This window comes from Microtus pennsylvanicus, chromosome 16 (genome assembly GCF_037038515.1).
Source record: "Microtus pennsylvanicus isolate mMicPen1 chromosome 16, mMicPen1.hap1, whole genome shotgun sequence".
Classification (NCBI taxonomy): Eukaryota; Metazoa; Chordata; class Mammalia; order Rodentia; family Cricetidae; genus Microtus; species Microtus pennsylvanicus.
In genome coordinates, this window is record NC_134594.1 from 43,184,385 (window position 1) to 43,205,721 (window position 21,337).

The 21,337-nt window shown below is 41.2% G+C and overlaps 1 protein-coding gene across 11 annotated transcripts in view; it reads right to left on the reverse strand.

Annotated features, from left to right (window-relative positions):
• Rapgef2 (Rap guanine nucleotide exchange factor 2) overlaps positions 1-21,337 on the reverse strand; it is a 202,411-nt gene that overhangs the window by 23,588 nt on the left and 157,486 nt on the right. For all 11 annotated transcript variants that reach the window (XR_012908114.1, XR_012908115.1, XR_012908117.1 and 8 more), the window contains 11 exons: positions 18,370-18,547; positions 13,763-13,899; positions 12,782-12,940; positions 6,212-6,364; positions 5,700-5,864; positions 4,607-4,714; positions 4,314-4,517; positions 4,097-4,205; positions 3,436-3,682; positions 847-1,004; positions 112-352 (listed from right to left, as the gene is read on the reverse strand). Coding sequence is in view for 7 of the 11 variants with exons in the window: in XM_075950925.1 (XP_075807040.1) it covers positions 112-352; positions 847-1,004; positions 3,436-3,682; positions 4,097-4,205; positions 4,314-4,517; positions 4,607-4,714; positions 5,700-5,864; positions 6,212-6,364; positions 12,782-12,940; positions 13,763-13,899; positions 18,370-18,547 (1,859 nt within the window). In the remaining 4 variants the exon portion in view is untranslated. The remainder of the gene's footprint in view (positions 1-111; positions 353-846; positions 1,005-3,435; positions 3,683-4,096; positions 4,206-4,313; positions 4,518-4,606; positions 4,715-5,699; positions 5,865-6,211; positions 6,365-12,781; positions 12,941-13,762; positions 13,900-18,369; positions 18,548-21,337) is intronic.

Here is a 21,337-nt window from a genome sequence, read left to right on the forward strand (position 1 = left end):
GGCCTTGGGTTCAAGTTTTACCACTGTAAAAACAAAGCAACAACAGCAAATGTGTTGCCTTTCACCCTGGATGCAGGCTCAGAGAGTAAAGGGTGCCGTGAGAGACGGTACCTTCCGCTCAGCTGTATCCTGTCGGCAAGCTTGGAGAGCTGGTCTGGGAGTCGCCGTTGTTTGATAACTCCCTCTGGTGTGACAGAGACCTCGCATAGAGAATACTGGTCTGGGGTGGCAGTGACGGCAAACTCTCGGATGGCCTGGATGACCACTTCCTTGGCCGTGGTGTCCTTACTGATCATGATGTACCGGCTTTGCTGGTCAGCCTTGAAAACTCTGAGCACCTGATCTGGCAAGTCTGGGGCAGGAAAAGGCACACGGTGTTAGCAGACAGCAACACAATCCAAGTAACACACCCATCCCTCCGGGACAGATTGTGACATGCTAACTGCAAAACGCGTCTTCCCCAACAGGTAGCTGCGTGGCTAACAGACAAATTCAAACAGGGAGCACATACGCAAGATGCCATGTGAGCATCAAAGAAAAATGTACAGCTAAAGTTAGTATCCATAAGGAAAAGCCCATTAAGCTTATGTAAACACATCTCCTAATTTATTTACTTCATATAACTTAATAATAAATGCATAGCATGCTATTCATTTTATCACATACAAAACAGGTTTAGCCACACCAAAAAGATTTTCCAATGGACTGGTCCCAATGTTCGGAGTTTGAGCTTCATTCTGACTCTGGGTGAATGATACCATCCATGCCAAACCAAACACGCATACTGTGCCGCTACTACAGTTGAAAGGCAGGTCACCGAGAAAGCTGCACATCTCTGGGGCGTACCTGGAGTCGTGCTGAAGTCCAGAATCCGGTGATGTGACTGCAGCAAGTCAGGGTTGCTTGATGACAGCGTTCCACTGACAGGCAGGGCAGCCGGGATGTGTTTGGTCTGCCTCAGGCCCACGATGCTGTCATCCTGAGACTGACCAATCCCAATATCGCTGAGAAGAGTGGATTTTAAAACATAAATTACAATCAAGGTAAAGGCTCTAAGTCATTACGGATCATGAAATAAGTCGTTTTCATTTAAACTTGCAATTAATGTAAAAATGTGAAAAATGGCAAAACACACTCAGCCCAATTCACTCTCTCTTTAACATACAGTAGGTTTCTCTAAAACCTGTCTTTTTAATGAGCCATAACCATAACCAGTATTTATTTTTCTTAGAATAAAAACACAGCAGAGAAGACGTGCCCTGTGTCTAATGAATGAATGGGAATGAATCTAAGACAAGCCCCGTGGGAAAGAGCCCACTTGAGTTCACTCCACCAAGAGCTCAGCAACAGTGGACACAGATGCTTTAAGATCTGATCTTCAAGATGAAGGAACTGAGGGGAAAGAAACCTCAAACTGCCCTACGTCAGTGTTTTAGGTAGACAGAAAGATCACCATGGCATCCCAGCGTGAGGAAACCCTGACACATCTCTTGACGACAGAGCATAAGTGTGTAGCAGGCAGGGACACACTTTCTGGCTGTGGGGCACTTGCAGTGCACATGCAGTGATGTCTAATTTGCTGTTCAAAGGTTTTAGTTATGCGTTTAAATTCTCCAGAAAATTACAAGCAGTACTGATGGCTACAGACTCCTTTCTATTTATAGAAAGATAGCTCTGTGGTCACTTGTGTGTTTGTGCAAGCACCACAGCTGGGGGAGGGCTGTGGGGCTAGAGCCTCCTGCTTGTGCCTCTTGAGCGGGGATTACAAGTGTGCACCGCCACACCTCACTTGTAGGTAATGATTGAAATATGACTTGGCAGCCTACAAAATTATTTCTTGATTGAAAGATCAACTGTTTCCAAAAGGAAGCATACAATAAAACAAGTATACAGCAAAAGAATAACTAGATCATATGCATTTAAATGTCTATAGTTATAATTGCATGAATACCCTGAGACAAAAAAAATCTAATAAAATTGGGATATAAATTAAGTTATCAAAAATAAGGAAATTTTAGTGTAAATTCTCCTTCACAAATAGGAAAGCTCAGGACGGAAATAAAAACTCTATTTAGACATGCATAGTTGGGCATATAAAGCCCCGAAATACTAATGTTTTGTGCATGATAAAAAGTCTTTACATTGGTGGAATTTTATTTTTGGTCACATAAATGTCCCTGTTAAAAATATGAGGATATATGACACGACACAATTACTGTGGGTACAACAAAGGTTGCCTGGCCAGGTCACTCATAGTAGAAATGGCCGTGATCATCAGGACTCGCCAGCACACCCTTTAATATTCACAGTCACAAGGCTATTCTTGGGCTTAAATTTTGCATGTTTGATACGAAATCTAACTGAGAAACACCCCTCCTGGGACACATCCTCTTGTCTAGCCTCTCCAGCTGGCTCACTGTTACTGAACCAAGTGTGCTGACTAATCCTTTCTTCCTTTGGGTTCACTGGGCTTTCTTGCTCAACTTACTTGGCATCCCAGTTTGAATTCTACCATGCTTACGACCTGCTTCTTGCTCTATACACATCACATATGCAGCCCCGATACACAGTAATTCATGCTCACCCTGGGCAATTCACCAGTCTCTAGCACCTCAGCAGGCGACATGAGGTGGGGGTAGACCAAGTATACCACTAGAAGATTTCACTAACCTACTAGGTTATTACTTTGGTGAACACAGTAATACAGGGGGCACCTGGCTCAGAGGTGGTGTGTTTAACGTGCTCAAGGCATGTTTCCCCAGAACTTCACACACATGTGCTGATGTGCAGACAAGTTGAAGCAGTAGTCAGCACTACATCAAGGCGATTACATCATGGCAGATCTCCAGCTTTCTGAGCCTGCATTTAACTAGACTCTCCATTGAGCACTGATTTCTCAAACTGTTTTGGTGTAGGAGGTCCTTCTGTCGATGTGTTGCTTTTATTGGTTAATGAATAAAGAACTGCCTCGGCCTGTATCAACAGGGCAGAGCAGAGCAAGGCAGGGAAACTAAGCTGAATGCTGGGAGGAAGAAGGGCAGAGTCAGAGAGAAGTCATGGAGCTGCCAGAGACAGACGCAGGGCTGACTGGAAGATGCAATGATTGACGAATAAAGAGGAGAGAGTGTGGAGGGGACACCAAGAAACATGGAAGCTAACAGCATAAACACTTAAATCATGGGGCAGGCAGGATATCAACAAACCCCTATAAGAAGTTCAAATGAAGACATGCTCACCTGCCTCTCGTGAAAACTGGGAGCAGGGAGGCAAGCGGCAAAGCAGAATTAAGCAAACTCAACTGTCTCCTATTGTTTCTAAGACCCTTCGCTGAAGAGATGTTTACTAAACTCTTAGGCAAACACACACTCCATCAACATTCTGTGTATCTCTCTATGGAACGCAATCAAGCATGGTTCTGAGAACAACTCAACATACTTGTATGGTTTCTGAGGTAAGATGCTGATCCGAGTCTTGTCGAGTATTTTTTTTAGCTTGTTTCTCCCTCCCACAGTGTTGGCTTTACTTTTCTTGTTGACTTTTTCAAGACCGATCACCTGCTCCACGTCAACAGCAAGGTCTGGTATGGAGTAGCGGCTGGCTTTCTTAATGTCTCCAATTTTAGGGAGGTGAGGGGCACCGTTTCTTTTCTCTTCAGATAATCTTGTCAGAAGTTCTTTAAATACTAAAATAGAAACACCAAAAGATATCAATCACAAAAACGGAAATGATGCTGGGCTAATGGTGGAGTTTGCAAATACAGGAGTACAGACCAGCTCTAAAAACTGAAACACTATAGAAACACTAGTCTCTATCCAAATGAGACTAAGAAAGGAAGACGTCCTCCCATCTGTGAGGTGATTGTATTCTTCAACAGAGGACAGGTTTGATGGGCCAATATAATCACCCCCAAGTTGATACATTTTTATCTAAATGCAATTATATACTTATATAAAGAATTCGGTATTATGTACTTTAGCATGGCCCTAGAAATACTAGAATCCTGACTGGCTTACTATTTATAGAAATTACTTCTTCCGGGATTAAGATCTAAATGTAAAAACAAAACAAAAGCAGTGTTAGTTTGCAGAATACTTACCAAATAAGTTTGTTTTCACAGTGATGGACAGGTGTGTGTTATTTCTAAGAATTTCCATTGCCTTTGAAAGCTGGATATTTTCAAAATTTTGACCATTTACTTCTAATATCTAAAAGTGAAGTCATAAAATTAATGTCAGTTAATTTTTTTAATGACTGATTAAAAAAAAAGGTTCTGAAATTCATTCCCACTTATACCCAGAGGTGAGTCTGCTCACCTGATCCCCACGCTTCAAGCCAGCTTCAGTTGCTTTGCTACCCGAGTCAACGCTGTCCACAAAGATGCCGAAGCCCTTTTCCGAGCCTCCCAGTAAGATGAAGGGCAGGGGGGCTTCCCGGGACGGCTTTGTCAGTGTCATCAACCTGCGCTTTGCTTTAGCAGCACACGCGATGTTCAACAGCCTCAGATGGCCACCCATTTTCTGCAAGAGTTCAGGGAGAGGTGCATCAACTCGGGGACAAGCAGAGGAAGATACACTTCAAGCTATTCATAAAAACTCACAAATGTTACCTCTCTTTCCAGATTATTTTCAAATTCTTCTAGAAATCGAGTCATTGCGGGATCTCCTTCGAAGTCATTGAAGTGATTATTCACCCATAGTAATACTACACGTGTCACCTACAAAAGCAATGGAGTCCAGGACGTGTTAGTTTTAGTGCTGAAGATTTAAAAATACACAATTTTAAACAATTTACCAAATAATATTGAACAGGAAAATTAAAAGAATAAAGCCTTAAACATGAATTTTCGACATGTAAAAAATGACCTCAGGGACTGGGGAAACACTCAGCTTGATAAAGCAGCTTGCTATGCAAGCATGAGGACCCTAGGGGCTCACTGGCCAGTCAATCTAGACCACATCTGTGAGCTCCAGATTTAGTGAGAAACTCTGCCTCAAAAAATAAGGTAGAGGGTAATAGAGGAAGTTGTTTTCCCCTGGATCTTTGAACCTTTGGAGATGTATATCCTACATTATTTTATTTTCAAAACATATTTGAAAGAAGTCTAAGTAAAAGCAAATGTAATTAAACCAAAATACCTTAGTGCAAAATTAGATAGAAAGTCAAAACTATAAGCAGCAGATAAGAAAAAGACTAGACAGATAAAAAAAAACAAACAGTAATAACCTAGAAGGATCTGTGGGGAAGAGCTGTCAAGGAAGGAGCCAACACTACTATGTGCAACACATCTCCCAGTATGGCCTTGACAGAGCTTGAAAAACCTGCTGGACAGTGAGTTCAGAAGGGGGTCCCAAGGCCTTCAGCAACACAGGAGGATAGACTGCTCCAGAGCTACACCAAACCTCTACCATCCACCTGGTAGACACTGGCCACCACACCAGTGGCAGAGCCTGTGGCATGCAGACACTGGTTTTGTTTTACCACATTACCAAGGGACCGACATACTGCCCTTGCTTTTAAAGTAAAAAAAGATTACTGAAACTGAGAGCTTAGAAATCTATAAGAATTAATATCTGCATCATTTATCAATTCTTTTTTTCTTAAAAAACATTCGTGTTTCATTAAATTAATTTGAACCTAACTGATGTTCCAAATTTTATCTTTAGTAGTTGACATTTAGACACTAAAATAGAACTTCCAACCTTATCCCTGAGGCTCGGGTCATTGAACCACTCCAATAACTTCTTTCCCACTTCCATAGGGCTGGAAAGGAAAGTCCGGTATGTCAACAGGAAGTCTTCTATGAATGTTGGATCCACTACGGAATGCTCTTCCACCAAATGCATGGTCAGCCTTTCCGAGGTCCCCTGCAACCGATAAAGTCTAGTCATCAGTATGAATGGATCACTGATATGGCACTCTGATGTCAAACTGTTCACGTCAAACAAGCTAGTTTGCAAGATGGGTAACTAATCAGCTGCCATTAACTAAGCTGTAACTAGTAAGAGGATTAACCTTGTTGGCAAAGGAAGCAGGGAGGGAAGGAATGAGAATGAATTTAATGACCCATATTATGCAAATGCCACAATGAAAACCATTATATTGTTTGACAACTAAAAAAATTAGGACAAGGAAGAAAAAGAAAAGAAAGAAGTCACAAGAAACTAAACAGCAGAGCGCTCTTCCCTTTGGCAGGACCGCCTCTTTATCCTACCTTGATGACGATGTGGCCCTTCCTTGTTCCGGTCCGATCCAGTTCTCGGTGCTCCTTCACCATTACAATCTCTCCTTCCTCCTCAACTTTCTGCATGTTCTTTTCTACTTGGTTCAAAATACGGCAGTAATCTTGCTGGGCAATGCAGACAAACTAGAAGAAAATGGAAGTCACGTGTCCATGATAAAGCGCTTGCAAAAGAGCTACCTGCCTAATAACTCAGTTTTAATTATTTAATACTGACATTTCCCCTGTCTTTCTTTCTCTTACTTTCTAAATCAATGCAGGAATGAACCTTAATCAGACTTCTCTGCTTTGAATGCATTTCCCCTTTGGTTTATTTTTTTTTAAGTTTATATTTTATTTTTTTTAAAATAAAACTATCTAAAAACTCAAAAGCCTTCTTTCATTTTCAGCTAGGAAACACTGGTAGAGAGAAGACAATCCTACGGCAAACATGGTAAAAAACAACTACCATTTGGCTCTATACACTATGAACATGTTAAAAGAGGACAAAAATAGTGGTTTTGATTAGAGATTAAGACATTCAAATGTCTGTATATTGGGGTAAATATGTAACTGTGCTAATTGCTTACATGGACAACAATTTTAGTAACCATCTTGCTTTGAAGAAGGTCGGAGACGAAGCCATGTATTTATTATATTTCAGATTGTTACTTGTAGCTTGTATTACAGGTAATCCTTGCTCATGTTAACAGTGGGATATCATCTCACGGTAATAACTCCATGGCCCGTGCACAGGCAGAGGCCAGGGTTATGTGTGTATATGCAGGCGTGTTGTAGAAGACACGGGAGGACATGTGTGCTCCTCTATTACCCTCTACCTTACTCCACTGAAACAAGGTCTCTCAATGAATGAACCTGGAGCTTGCAGTTTTTCTGCTAGGTGGGTGGCCAGCAAGTGCCAGGGATTCTCCTGTTTCCAGACCACCCTTATAGGCTAGGGTTACAGGTACCCATGGCCACACCCAACTTATTACATGGGTGACAGGATGACAAACTCATGTTTGCACAGCAAGTGCTCTTCCACAATGAGCCAATGACTCAGCCCCTGTATATGTGTGTATGTATGTATATATTGTATATAACATATTAATATATATATTAATTTGACTTAGGATCTCACTCTGCAGAGCATGTTGCTCTCAAATTACTTAGCATTCCGAGTGTTAAAATTAAAGATACAGGCTACCATAACCTGGATCAATTAGAAGTTTATTTTATGGCTAAAAATACATTATAGAAATCACTTGCTACACAAAATAACCAAAGGTTGGTATGGAGTCAAGAACAGGTATTCCAGCATATAAAAACCACCATTTTCCTTAAAGTTTCAGTAGTTAAAAATGAAAACTTTTAGTTTTAATTTCCACTGGTTTACATAGTAGATGTATGAAATTTCTGCTTCTCTTTTAATATGATAAAGATGAAAAGGTGGTCATTACATTTACATGCATAGTAGATAAAATATTCAATTATTGAAAATTATATTTTAAAGGTGTTGTGTTTCTGAGGAGATGAGAAGAAATGTTTATTTTTCCCAGATAGGGTAACAACAACAGACCACCAAAGAAAGTAATCCCCTCAAGTCTAGTTTAAGAAAATACTGACTATATAGATTTATGTTACTTAGACGTATGAATGAGGGGTTACATATAGAAAGATGAGTGGCTTACCAGCTGCTACAGTACTGGAGAAAATGTTTTCTTTCCTTAGCAACAGTTACTAGCTTATGAATCTTTAAGAAGGGGTAGGGCCTTATGAGCCACTCCCAACCCACCGTCTAACACTGATGGGCCCATGATGTGGGATTCCTTTCTGTATGCTGTGAATGTTTTATCACCATTGGTTAATAATGAGGGTGTTTGTGCCAATGGTTTAGCAGAATATAGCCAGGCTAGAAGAGCTATATATAGAGAGTAGGCAGAGTCATAAAGACACCATGTAGTTGCTCAAGGAGACAGATGCTGGAACCTTGCCAGGTAAGCCACAGAGTCATGGCAATTCACAGATGAACAGAAATGGGTTAATTCAAGATGTAGGAGCTAGCTATGAATACGCCTAAGTCATTGGCCAAGAAAGTGTTGTAATTAATACAGTTTCTGTGTGATTATTCGGGTCTGAGCGGCCAGGAAATGAACAGGCAGTCTCCGCCTACAGACCCAGTCTTGAGCAGGACTTCTGCAAGTGTGAGAGAGGACCTAAGAGAACACTAGCCCAGGACAATGTTCCACAATGGGACAGTCAGCGTTCTGGTTAATATTCACAACTCTACATCAACTGTCTAAAACTGTGATACTAAATATGGCACTAATAATCCTAATGAGAGCAGTCATGTGACATCATGATCATGACGCAGTCATCTTAGACATTTCTCAACTTATTATCCTAATCATGCATACTCCCCTACCCCAAAGGAGAGGGCAAACAGCTCCCTGTCTTATGTATACATACACATTAAAAACCTGGAGAAAACCAGGATAAGATACAATTATTATTTCTGAGCAATGCAAACTATGGATGATATTCATTCTCTTTAACACAGTGCTCTGTATTTTTCAGTATGTTCAACAGTCATTGTTCAGCTAGAGAAGAGATAATGTAGGGAGATCCCAATGCCTCCTCTTTCAGCTCACTAATTCTTCTACAAAGCATTTAGAAACCAAAGTTAAAAATTCCAAAGCTACAAGAAATATTACCAGTTCAACTAGATTGTGAAATACAAATAAAAACCTCATTTCTACAATGCTGACCATGATAGGTATGTGCATGTTTTTAATAGGTCATACCTGTTCTCTTAAAGGTATTTTCATTTCTTTTTAAAATAGAGTAACAATGTTTCCTGAATTTCTATAGAATATTAAGAAAGGTTTTTGTCTTCAAATAATTTTACATAGTCATTTTTAAATTTAGTTTTGAAAAACATAATTAAATCATTTTTCCCATTTATGTTCTAAAAATACATGGGTAAGCTAAAATAAATAAGTGGATGTATGAAGGAAAATGCTTTTTGAAGATAAATATACTAAAATTAATCTTCACTAAAGATTAAAGGAAATTAGAATAAGTCTGATTTGAAATTCTTATTATCTAGACAGACATTTGGCATTTCTTCAGTAGCAAATTAAAATAAGATCCAAAAAGAAGACAAAAATAACTTGAACTGAATTTCTAATATGAACATATAGAACTGGTTTCTAAAATGAATGGACTTCTTTTTAGAATCTTCTTTCCTAGTTACTGAGTTTTGCATTAAGAAGTTATAGACATAGCCCTGTTCACAGCCAGTGGACAGCAGCACACTCGGAAGACTCCAGCCCTGCCAGTTACCAAGGTGAAGACTGGACACCCGGGCGGAGGATGGGTGAAGAAGGGGGAGGAAACCAACCCTGTCCACTCCCCTGGTAAGCACAGTGCGCCTGGGAGGCTCCAGTTCCACCTGCTGTCTTGGTGAGGCCTGTACATCAGCAGGCCCTAGCCCTAGTTGCTGCCCTGCTAATGATAACAAGCTAGTGTCTACTGAACAAGTAAATACTCACTTTGATAGGGTAAGCAGAGATAAAGAGTAAATCAATTCAACCCGTGACTAGCTCCAGATGCACAATTTCCACTCAAACCACAAGCAGTGCAGAAAGCCAGGCGATCTGACTCCTACAGTGAAGCCTGCAGTGAACGACTAGACGGCAACAAAAGAATTTAGAATTTTAAGCCCAGAGACCTCACAGAAGCAAACAAATTCTTAAAAGAACTCAAGAGAACCTACATAGAAACGTAAGTCAATCTGCAGTATGAAAGAGGAATCCAGTAAGAAGACAGAAATACAAAAACTACTGGTGATGAGAAAGTGAAAAACATTAAGAAGTCAAATACAAAACCTCTGAGTAAAGGCCTACCTCTAAACCTGATGAAGTAGAAACGTAAGAGAATCTCAACAAGGACAAAGATAAATGAAAACACATTAGAGCTTGATTTTCAAGAATTTAGGATACCATGACAAGATTAAAGGTAACAGTCATAGTTATAAAAGAGGGCAATGAATTCCTTTTCAAAAGCATAGAGAGCATTTTTTCCTAACTTAGACAAAGAACTGTTTCTCCAGGTACAGAAACTATTTAGAACACCAGAGAAGAGCAATAAATAAATAAGCCTTGCCCTCATCATGTTATGATCAACCACCAAATATTCAGAACAAATATATGAATGTGGATATAGATAAACAGCAGCAAAAAGAAAGCCAGGCCCATCAGAGAAACAGCAGGTTTCTCCACAGAAACTTGAGAAGCCAACTGTCCACCTAGGCTATTCTACCCACCAAAGCTATCAGTGCCAACTGATGGGGAAAGGAAAACTTAGCACAATAAAAACAGGCTTTAATGAGTTAATTGCCACTGAGTGAGCTCTACAGAAGATAATGAAGGAATTCTTCAGAATGAAGAGAAAGACAAACACATCCTTGGGGCCGGAGAGGAGAATGAAGCACTCCAGGGATGTTTAGACAAGAGAAGAACAAGAAAACACTAAATGCTTAAACAGTCAACAAAATGGCGGGACGTAACACACACCTTCCTGCAACTCCGAATAACTATGGGTCTTAATGTCTCAACCCAAAGACACAGACCAACATCATGGACTCAAAGGCAGGAGGCATCTGTTTGTTGTTTCCAGGAAACTCACCTAATTGTAAAAGATGGGAAAGGTTTTAGATGGGTAAAAAAATAGAAACATGAATTCCTAGCAAATGGAGCCAGAAAACGGGCGGGAGCTGCTATTCTCCTATCTGACAAAACGAACTTTAAACCACAACTAGGTAGAGGAGATAAAGGCCTTTCTGACCCGCTAAGGCAGCAATCCATTAAGAGCATGTTACAATTTTAAAAATAAAACTCATAGAACCTTGAACACTAATTTCACAAAACAAATACTACTTGCAGGAAGAAGTTATAGATTAACTCCAGTGAAATAAGAGGCAGATTTTTAATAAAACAGTGTCATCAATTGACAAATCACCCAGGCATAAAATAGGCAAACATCTGAGTTAAATGACGTCATGGGTCACAGGGCCCTCAGACAAAGGACATTCCCTGCAACACTACAGCAGTCCGTGAGCATTCTCTAAAACAGGACATACACTGCAGGACAAAGTGAGTCTTAGCAAGCAGTACAGGTAAAATAACCCTATCTGATCACAATGAATAAAACTACAAATCAGAAGTGCGAGGAACTCCGGAACATTCACAATGTCGAGGAAACTAAATAACACACGGTTGGACAACTTGTGGGTAACTGCAAAAACCAAGAAGGGAATCAGAAAGTCCTAGAAACGAACAAAAGGAACAACGGAAGCCTATGGGATACAAAAAAAGCTGCTCTAGGAGGGAGGTTTATACCTCTAAGTGTCTGCATTAAGAAATCAGACCTAAATAAATAATTTAATGGCACACTACAGAGCCTTGGACAAATGGTAACAGGCTAAACACAAAACCAGCAAATGGAAAGAGATACTTAAGATCTAGGAAGAAATTAACAAAATAGAAACAAGCAAAAACAAAACCAACAACAACAAGATTTGGTTCTTTGATAAGATAAACAAGGTATACCTGTAGCCATAGAAGACCAAATTTGGTGTAGGAGGTCCTTCTGTTTGTGTGTTGCTTTTACTGGTTAATGAATAAAGAAACTGCTTTGGCCTTTTTTGATAAGGCAGAACTTAGGTAAGCGGGGAAGACAGAACTGAATGCTGGGAGTAAGAAAGCAGAGTCAAGATAAGCCATGGATCCTCTGCTGGGGATGGACGCTGGTTAGAATCTCCGGTAAGCCATTGCTACGTGGTGATACACAGATTAATGGAGATGGGTTAAATTAATATGTAAGAGTTAGCCAGCAAGAAGTTAGAGCTAATGGCCAAGCAGTGTTTTAATTAATAGTTTCTGCTAGGTGTAAGCTAGCTGGGTGGCCAGGACAAACAAGGGGCCCCCTCCTCATGTAACACTAATTAATAAAAATAAGTGAAAAAGCTATTAGAGCACATACTAAGGAAATTTAGAAAATAAACAAAATATACTTTGAAAACATAATATTGGAAAACATAAAATTGGAAAAATCTAAAAAGAAATAATTTTTAGATGAATAAGATATACGAAAACTAGGCCAAGATGGGATGAGTAATCTAAACAGATCTACAAACAACAGGATTGATGGAGTAGCAGACAAAACAAAACCCTGATTAAGAAAAGGGCTCAGGCCCAGGTGGATTCATTGTTGAGTTCTACCAGATTTCAAGGAAGGATTAACACTTCGGCTGCTCAAACTAGTTCACAAAACACTAAAGGAAGAAACCCTATCAAACTTTTGCCCAGATACCAAACCCAGACAGAGAGACAAAAAAATTCTCAGGAGATTCCAGTGATGCTCTTTGCAAAAATAGACCAAGTCTTAAAACGAATGCAGAAGCCCAAGAGGTCGTGAAGCCAAGGCCATGGTGAGCAACGCCTGCTAACCCGGCATTTTTGTCTACAAGGAATCCGGTCTACACTGTCACACGCCTCATACCTGGCAGTCGTCCACCTTCGTCCTCATCACCCCTTTCATGTATTCTTTGTCCATGGTAGGCGACACCCCAAAACTGTTGCCCATACACAGGATTTCTGCCTTCCCGTCTGGATAGGTCACTTCCACGGAACCGTTGAGAATCACTGACCAGGAATCCAGCTGAGCAGAAAATGAGACACAGCAGAAGACAGCATGTCATCACCTGGCTTAAATGCTACAATGGTCCCAAACTAGCCTCCCGGGTCTTCTGTCTTCAAGACGGGATAAATTACCGAAAAACGCTTAACTGCTTACCGAGCAAGCAGTAAGACGTAGCAAAACATCTACACACTTGTTAGGCCTTGCACAGAGTATAACCATTTAAAAATTTAAATAGTCTCACCTGGCAGTGGTGGTGCACGCCTTTAATCCCAGCATTTGGGGGGCAGAGGCAGGTGGATCTCAGGGAGTTCAAGGTCAGCCTGGTCTACAGAGCTAGTTCCAGGACACAGAGTAACCCTGTCTTGAAAAACCAACATTCTGAGTATTCTCAAAATGACACAGGAAAAAAAAATTTCCTCCATATATCAAAGGAAATGTAAAGAAGATAAAATGCTCATCAAAGTCTCAATAAAACATCATTTTTGTTCTGATGAGAGGCAAAAACTAAAAAGCACATCTTGGGATGGCAGACAACCTGAGTGGCGAAGTCCTGCTTAGCATGTGAAGGGCCCTGAGTTTGGTTCCCAGCAACGAAACCAAACCGAAGCCTCTAGTAACACTTTGTGAAATGGGCTTTTCAATGCTCTAAGTAAATGAGAGGCCATCAGTTTCCATCTATTCAAACTTTTTACTGCTGAGGTTCCACGAGGCTGAACAAGACCACGGTTTCGTCTGGGTACCACCGACCCCTGAGCTTTGTCAATGGTGAGAACAAGACCACGGTTTCGTCTGGGTACCACTGGCCCCTGAGCTTTGTCAATGGTGAAAACACCCACTGACCTCCTCTCCATCGTTTAATACGGTGGTTCCAGCTCTCTCCACCACGGCAAACACCATCACAGCACAGAGCTCCCGGCGCACGGACATCGTCATGTTGGCAAAGGCAGGCAGCTGGTGCATGAATTCCAGGAGTTGTTCTGGAAAGCAAAACCATCATCTCTATTAAAAACAGGTTTAGAAGCAAAATACCCCAGTCTCAAGGTCTTCTTCTGCCCTGGCTAGGTAATGCCATGCTATGACTAGACTCTTCAACTCAAGTCCTCTGCAGAGCCCTTCAGTACACAGTTGGCTCTGGTCATCAGGGGAGTAAGAAGGTGGGTGGTACCCAGAGACTATGTCGGATATAACAGTCTTCTGAGAAATTTCAAAGTATATCTTTTTGTTTGTTTGCTTCTGTTTTGGTTTGGTTTTTTGAGACACGGTTTCTCTGTGTAGCTTTGGAGCCTGTCCTAGAACTAGCTCTGTAGACCAGGCTAGCCTCAAACTCACAGAGATCTTCCTGCCTCTGCCTTCCAAATAATGGGATTAAAGTTGTGAGACACCACTGCCCAACTCAAAGTATATTTTACAGAAAGAATAAGTTCTGTCTTCTGGAATGAGCAGGCTTATCTGTGCCAGGCCTTTTTTTTTTTTTAAATATTGTGCATAGTAATAAAATAACTCTGCAATATATGATCCACAGCAAATCACTTAAAAGGCAGGAGTAGCTACAATCGTAAATGCAATGGCCCTCTGATTTGAATCACAGAGGGCAACGAAGAAGTTGTGGTCCTCTCCCACCACATCACTGAGTATCCCTGCTCTTTTTAGAGTGTTCTTTAGCTAACACCCCTCATCCTACAGACCACACGTTTTACCCCTTTCTGTCTCTGGGAGTTGCTACATTTTCTTGCAAAGTCCAATAGGTATTAAAAAAAAATGAAACAATAAATACTTTTTAAAAAAACATTTGGAGTTTAATATGTACTTAGACAATAACAGAAATCAAGTATTACTTTACCTATGACTAGAAATGAAATACACTGTAAAATATCTTTTACTAATGAATATTTTTAATGGGTTATGTGTTTTTTATTAAGGCTTTGCACTCTCCTGGGCAACATCACCAGTCCCCATCAGAACAACTTTAAACTGCTCTGTACAGGTATATTAATTTGCTTCTTGATAAGAGTCCTATTAAATTAATGCTTAATGAAACCATTTTGAGAACAGAGACTAGGATTAAAAAATACGAATAGGAAATGCCTGTGTCATATGTAAGAATAAAGATGATAAAAGAGAGAAGGCCTAATAGTGAATATATGCCATTTCCCAGATTCAGCTGAAATACCAAAATCAGGATGGAGAGACAGTTAGGAGTCAAGCATGTGTGTATCCTGCTCTTACAAAGGACCCGAGCTCAGTTCCCTCATCAGAAAAGCTGCAACCGTCCAATAACTGAGTAGTCATGGTTCCTGGAACAAAACTGACTATGAGAAACTCTTTTTCTTCAGAGTCCTGAGACAAGGGCACACATCCGGGGATCTTTGGGAACCCAAACGGAAATTATTTTCTTTTTGCAGTTGTTAAAAAACATTAATTAGCAATTGCATCTACTCTAACTTAAATGGGCACGTGCGCACGCTCATCAGTCTGTCACGCCGTGGCTGACTAACGGCATCAAATGAAGGTTAGCTGTCGCAGAGACGCACACACTGGAAAGCAGTCAGCCAGCTCTGTGTTTATTTGTAGGAGCTTGGGCAGCTCCTGCTTTCCATTAGTAATGGCATCAAATGAAGGCTAGCCGTCGCAGAGACGCACACACTGGAAAGCAGTCAGCCAGCTCTGTGTTTATTTGTAGGAGCTTGGGCAGCTCCTGCTTTCCAGGAATTCTGAGAAAGAAGGCTGTTCAGATACAAAGTAAGTCCTACATTTCCAGGAACAATAGACATGTCTGTGCATACTTTTAAAATCTCTCTCACAACCACTCTCAAATTACAAAAGAGAAGATACATCAGTCAGTTTACAAAAAAGGACAGCTTCAAACCGATCCATGTATAAGCAGTATTTAAGATTTTTTAAATGCTCATGGAAACCACTCTAGAATAAGATGGGATGTTGAACACATATACTTTTACTAAAAACTATAATAGGTGGGTTTGTTTATAAAGGTTGGGCTAGGGCAAAAAGAGAGTGTGGAAACTAATTCTGGCCATTGGAAACAGATGAAGTGTCTGACCCAAGGAAGCCAAACCACGTGACCATCCTTCCCCTGGGCCCAAGTTTATGCCTCCTTGTATGAGGGCTACCTGTGAGGAGAAACACTCCCTACAGGAGAGAGTGGGAGCATCTGGGACCCAGCAGGCATACAAGCTTCATGTGTCTAGGTAACCTAAACTCGGCGTCACCAAGATCCCTCTCCAGGGTTGAGGATGCTGTAAACAACTGCTGGCCCCAAATGGCGGAAGGGAGTCTCTGCTCTGGCCAGCTTCCTGCAAGGCTTGCAGCTTTCACTAGTTGTAGCCCAGGCTAGGGTGGGTTTTCCAGTACCCATGCTCCTGGAAGTAACCCTCATCAATGTTTCTAAGTCCAATGAAAACTCTGGCCATCAATTAGATTCTGGTGCAAGTCCTCTTGTCAGCCCAGCCCTTGCTCATTGTCCTCACAGAGCTCAGGCAATCTGTCTTGCCTCCCCTGCCCTGTGTCGCTTCCCTGTGCTGCAGCAGGGCAGGGCCTCATCTCCTTCTTCACCCTGAACGAGAAGGCGCCCTGACACATGCCCTAAATGAATGAATGATTACCAGCACATGCTTTTCATCGCTAAATGGTTTGCAGTTCCTGTAAATGACTTTAATTAGACACATGTAATCTGGGGGGCTGGTTTTCCATTTTCCGCCATATGTAAACAGATTGAACTGTCACAGTTTTTCCATAAGTATGTTCGTCTAGTTGAAAGACAGGCAACAAGTTCCTCACACCTCACTATATCTAATTTCACCGACGAGTTCATTGAATTCTTCTTCAAACATGTACTGGCTTAAAGAGTTAGCGAAGTGGTATAATAAACAATCGCCTGCCATTGTCGGGGTAGTTACAGATTCTAGAATGCTGGTGGTAAATACGTCTAGTTATCACTTGGCACTTTAAGCAAAAAGAGCCAGAGTTGGGTGTGTATTCAAAGGCAAAGCTATTATGAAGCAAACAAGTCGGCCCCCTAATGTTTTTAACTTCAAGGTGCACTTGCGCCTCCACCAGTACATATCTGTCTTAGTCAGGGTTTCTCTTGCTGGGATAAAACATTATGACCAGAAACAACTTGGGGAAGAAAGGGCTCATTTCCTACACCTCTCAGGTCACATTCATCACTGGGGAAAGCTGGAGCACGGACACAAGGCAGGGCAGATAGATGGAGGCAGAAGCCATGGAGAAACAATGCTCACTGGGGCTTATTCTCAATACGCTTAACTTCCACCTTCCTCTGGAATAGCCCACTGAACTTGGAGCACTCAACGGCTTTTAGAGCCTAAAGTTCAATACCACAATCCTCCCAAAACCACATGGTCAGATCTGTCACAGTAATATCCCACTTCTGACACAAATCTGTCTTTGGTTGTCAATTACAGTGACAAAGCATTGTGACCATAAGCAAGGGAATGGGTGTTTCGGCCTACCCTCCCAGGTAACAGTCTATCATGAGGAAATCAGGGCAGGAACTCAAGACCTGAAGGGAAGCCACGGAGGAATGCTACTTCTTGGCTTGCTCCCCAAAGCTTAACTCGGCCAGCTTTCTTACCCCACGCAGGACCACCTGCAGTGGGCTGGGCCCTTCTACATCCATCCATCATCAATGAATAAAACGCCCATAGGCTTCTCTACAGGCAGACTGACAGATGAATCTTCTTAGTTATGATTTCCTCTTCCCAGGTATGTCCAGGTTGTGTCAAGTGGACAAAAACCCAAGCAACACATTATCTACAGCCCCTACACTTGGAAGGCTGAGGCAGGAGGACAGTGGGTTTGATGTCAATGTGGGCCATGCAAGAAAACCTGGCCTAAAATAAATCAATGAAGTAAACAAATCCCACTGACTAATAATAATAACAACAACAATAATAGAATGATATACTAGATAGAATAAAATCTGAACTCTACAACCCACAGGCTACTCACTACCTCATTTTGCTATTTTCTTTCCCCTAATATCATTCTCAGACATAAACATAAAGCAGTCATTTACAGAACCCCTTGTCAACTAGCACTTACCTAATGTTTAATCCCAGAATAATACGTGCAAGAAAATTACTGTAAGTAATGCTGTATTAAGACTTTTTTAACTTACTTGGGAGGAGTTGGAAATTAAGCTAAGATAAACATTATGTGGATGGGTCTATTAGAAGAATCTTTCACAAAACTATTTGCAGATACTGGCTGAGGAAAACTCTTTTCAACAAGTTTTTTGTTTTTGTTTTTCAAATACGAAGGAAGAGCTTTAGTAACCACTATTGATACTAAGGGAGTTTGGAGATGCTGGACTTGGAAAACTCTTCCAGACTTGGGCTACATTGTACCAGCATGTACCTCTCTCAATATTTCTACCCGCTTGAAGGGCCCACTCCTCGGGCACTCACCGATGTCGTCGTCAGTCCTGTCTATTGGGTCCTTCTCCAGGCAGTCCCTCACGATGTCCCTGCTCATCAGGGGGTCCGAAGCCCTCTCGATGTCTTCTTCATCGTCATCGTCCTCAGAATCCACGGCCGTCTCCGGCAGTCCGCTCAGGTCCATGTCACCAGCCTCGCTCTCCGTGGCCTTGCATCGGGTGAAAAACAGATTTTAAAAACTCTTTTAAGTCAATCAGTCACAGGACACCTAAGAGGTAAGAACAATTACAGCTCAAAATAATTTGTGGCATTTATTCTTCTACAGTTAGTTGGGAGTCAGCATCCAACAAGTAGCTGTGTACAACCAAAGAGAAATCTCAAAAGTTGAGTAGCTGTATTTCCGGTTAAAATTATGGCCAAAATAATTTTGCCTCAGAAACTAGAATTTATTATAAAAAAAAAACAGATAAAAACATGAAGCAAAAAAGTAGCATTTGTTTTCAGTTTTAAAAAGGAATGACTTCTGCTGAGTTTAAGATTCGCTATCTTCAGTGATCTCTCTCACAGGAGGATTGTTAAAGCTGACAGAACCGTTTCCCTGCTGGTCTTCTTGGGAGAAAGAGCCATAAACTGAAGGTAGCTTGAGCACCATGGTCACCAAGCATTGCCACCATTTGAATTATTCCAATGGACACTTGAACTTTAAGCCATAAAACAGGGCAGAAGGCTAACATACATGGAGTTTGTATTTTTTTTACACTCATTGGGGGCCCAACCCCACCTCCCAAAAAAATACAGGGAGAACTTATTTTCTTCCTTCCTTCCTTCCTTCCTTCCTTCCTTCCTTCCTTCCTTCCTTTTTTTTTTCTTGATTTTTTGAGACAGGGTTTCTCCGTAGCTTTTTGTTTTTTTTTCTTTTTTTTTTTTGGGTTTTTGTTTATTTTTTTTTATTTTTTATTTTTTAGATTTATTTATTTATTTATTAAGGATTTCTGCCTCCTCCCCTCAACCGCCTCCCATTTCCCTCCCCCTCCCCCGATCAAGTCACCCTCCCTCATCTGCTCGAAGAGCAATCAGGGTTCCCTGACCTGTGGGAAGCCCAAGGACCGCCCACCACAGAGACAGAGGAGCACCGGACAGAAATCTCAAGGTCCAAATCAGGAGCAGAAGGAGACAGAGCACGAGCAAGGACCTCATGACCGCGAGGGGTGCACCCACACACTGAGACAATGGGGATGTTCTATCGGGAACTCTCCGTAGCTTTTTGGTTCCTGTCCTGGAACTTGCTCTTGTAGACCAGGCTGGCCTCGAACTCACAGAGCTCCGCCTGCCTCTGCCTTCCGAGTGCTGGGATTAAAGGCGTGCGCCACCATGGCCCGGCTGAATTTATTCTTTCTTATGAATGCCCGGCTTTAGCTTGACTTGTTTCTAGCCAGCTTCTCTAACTTAAGTCATCCCGTTTCTCTTTAGCTATGTATTGCCTCTGGGATTTTCACCCTCTTTATTCTATCTTTCTTCCTTCTTACTCCATGACTGTCTGTGTGGCTGGGTGGCTAACCACTGGCATCCTCCTCTCCTTCCCCTTTTCTCATGCCTCCATCTAGATTTCTCCATCTATAGTCTCTCTGCCCACTAACCCCACCTATTTCTCTCCTGCCTACCTACTGATCAACCAGCTCTTTATTAGGCAGGCAAAGTAACACATCTTTTCAGAGTTAAACAAATGCAACATAAAAGAATGAAACACATCTTTGCATCATTAAAGGAATATCCCACAACATAAATGAATGTAACATATCTTAAACTAATATTCTACAACACATATACACCTAAAAGCATACGCTCCTCTATTCCATTAGCACATAGCTAAATTATAACTGAACATTTTCTTAGTTACCAGAATCACTCATTTCAAGAGGGCTTTTAGCCTAATCTGAAGACTACAAACTGCAATCCTTCAAGTCGATCTAGTCTTTAATGACTTGCTGTTGCAGTGTATCCATCAAATTGGTCTTATCTGACACGGTAGTCATGGAATTCGCTAACTGCTTCTGCATCCTAAGGATGAATTTAAATATATACTAACTATATCAACCTTGAACATCATAAACGTCTTTTTCCACCTGAAAAACTGAACTCAGACGATGTGTAAAACTAACTTTGCAAAAACAAGCTATTATAAAATGTATTAACTTAAAATCATAGCTCACATGATTTTCAAAGGTAACAGAGATATTTCAGAATTGGCCACTGGGGGGAAAAGTTAAATTCTAAGTGTAATTAAATTTAGCATGCCTTTAATCCCAGCACTTGGGAGGCAGAGGCAGGTGGATCTTCTGATTTCAAGGCCAGCCTGGTCTCCAGAGAGAATTCCAGGATACCCATAGAAACCCTGCTCTGAAAAACCAACCAATCAATCAATCAATAAACAAAGTAAAAAAAAATAAATAAATAGATAAGACAAACAGAGAGATGGTAGATAGATAGATATAGAGAGATAGATATAAAATTAAAAAGCAAAAATAAATTAGTAACAGACTAGCATTGAATCCTTAATATGCCAGGCAATGCTGTGAACTCTACAAGCTCTTATCTTATTTAACCCTTACAACAAGCGTATGGATACCTCTCACTATTTTCTAACCTTCAGGTAAAGGTCTTTTCCCCAAGGCCAGGGTTGTGCTGCTACATGAGCTGAGAACCCAGGAATTTTAACTTCAGAGTCTTAATCATTTTCTTGTAATTTAATTCAGTATTTAAAGAATGAATGACAGAGTTTTTATTTCTACAGTTCTGGGGATTGAACTCGGGACCTTGGTGTGTGCAGCGAAGTGCTCACCAAGGGGCTGCAGCTCCAACCCTGACATCCCAGTTCACACCAGGGTGCACGAGATCTAATCTAGCATCTTGAAGCAATCCACACACATCTATTACAATTTCTCTAGAGTAGCAGGTTCAATCTCATTTTCAGTTTGGGGTACAGATTCCAAACCGAAGG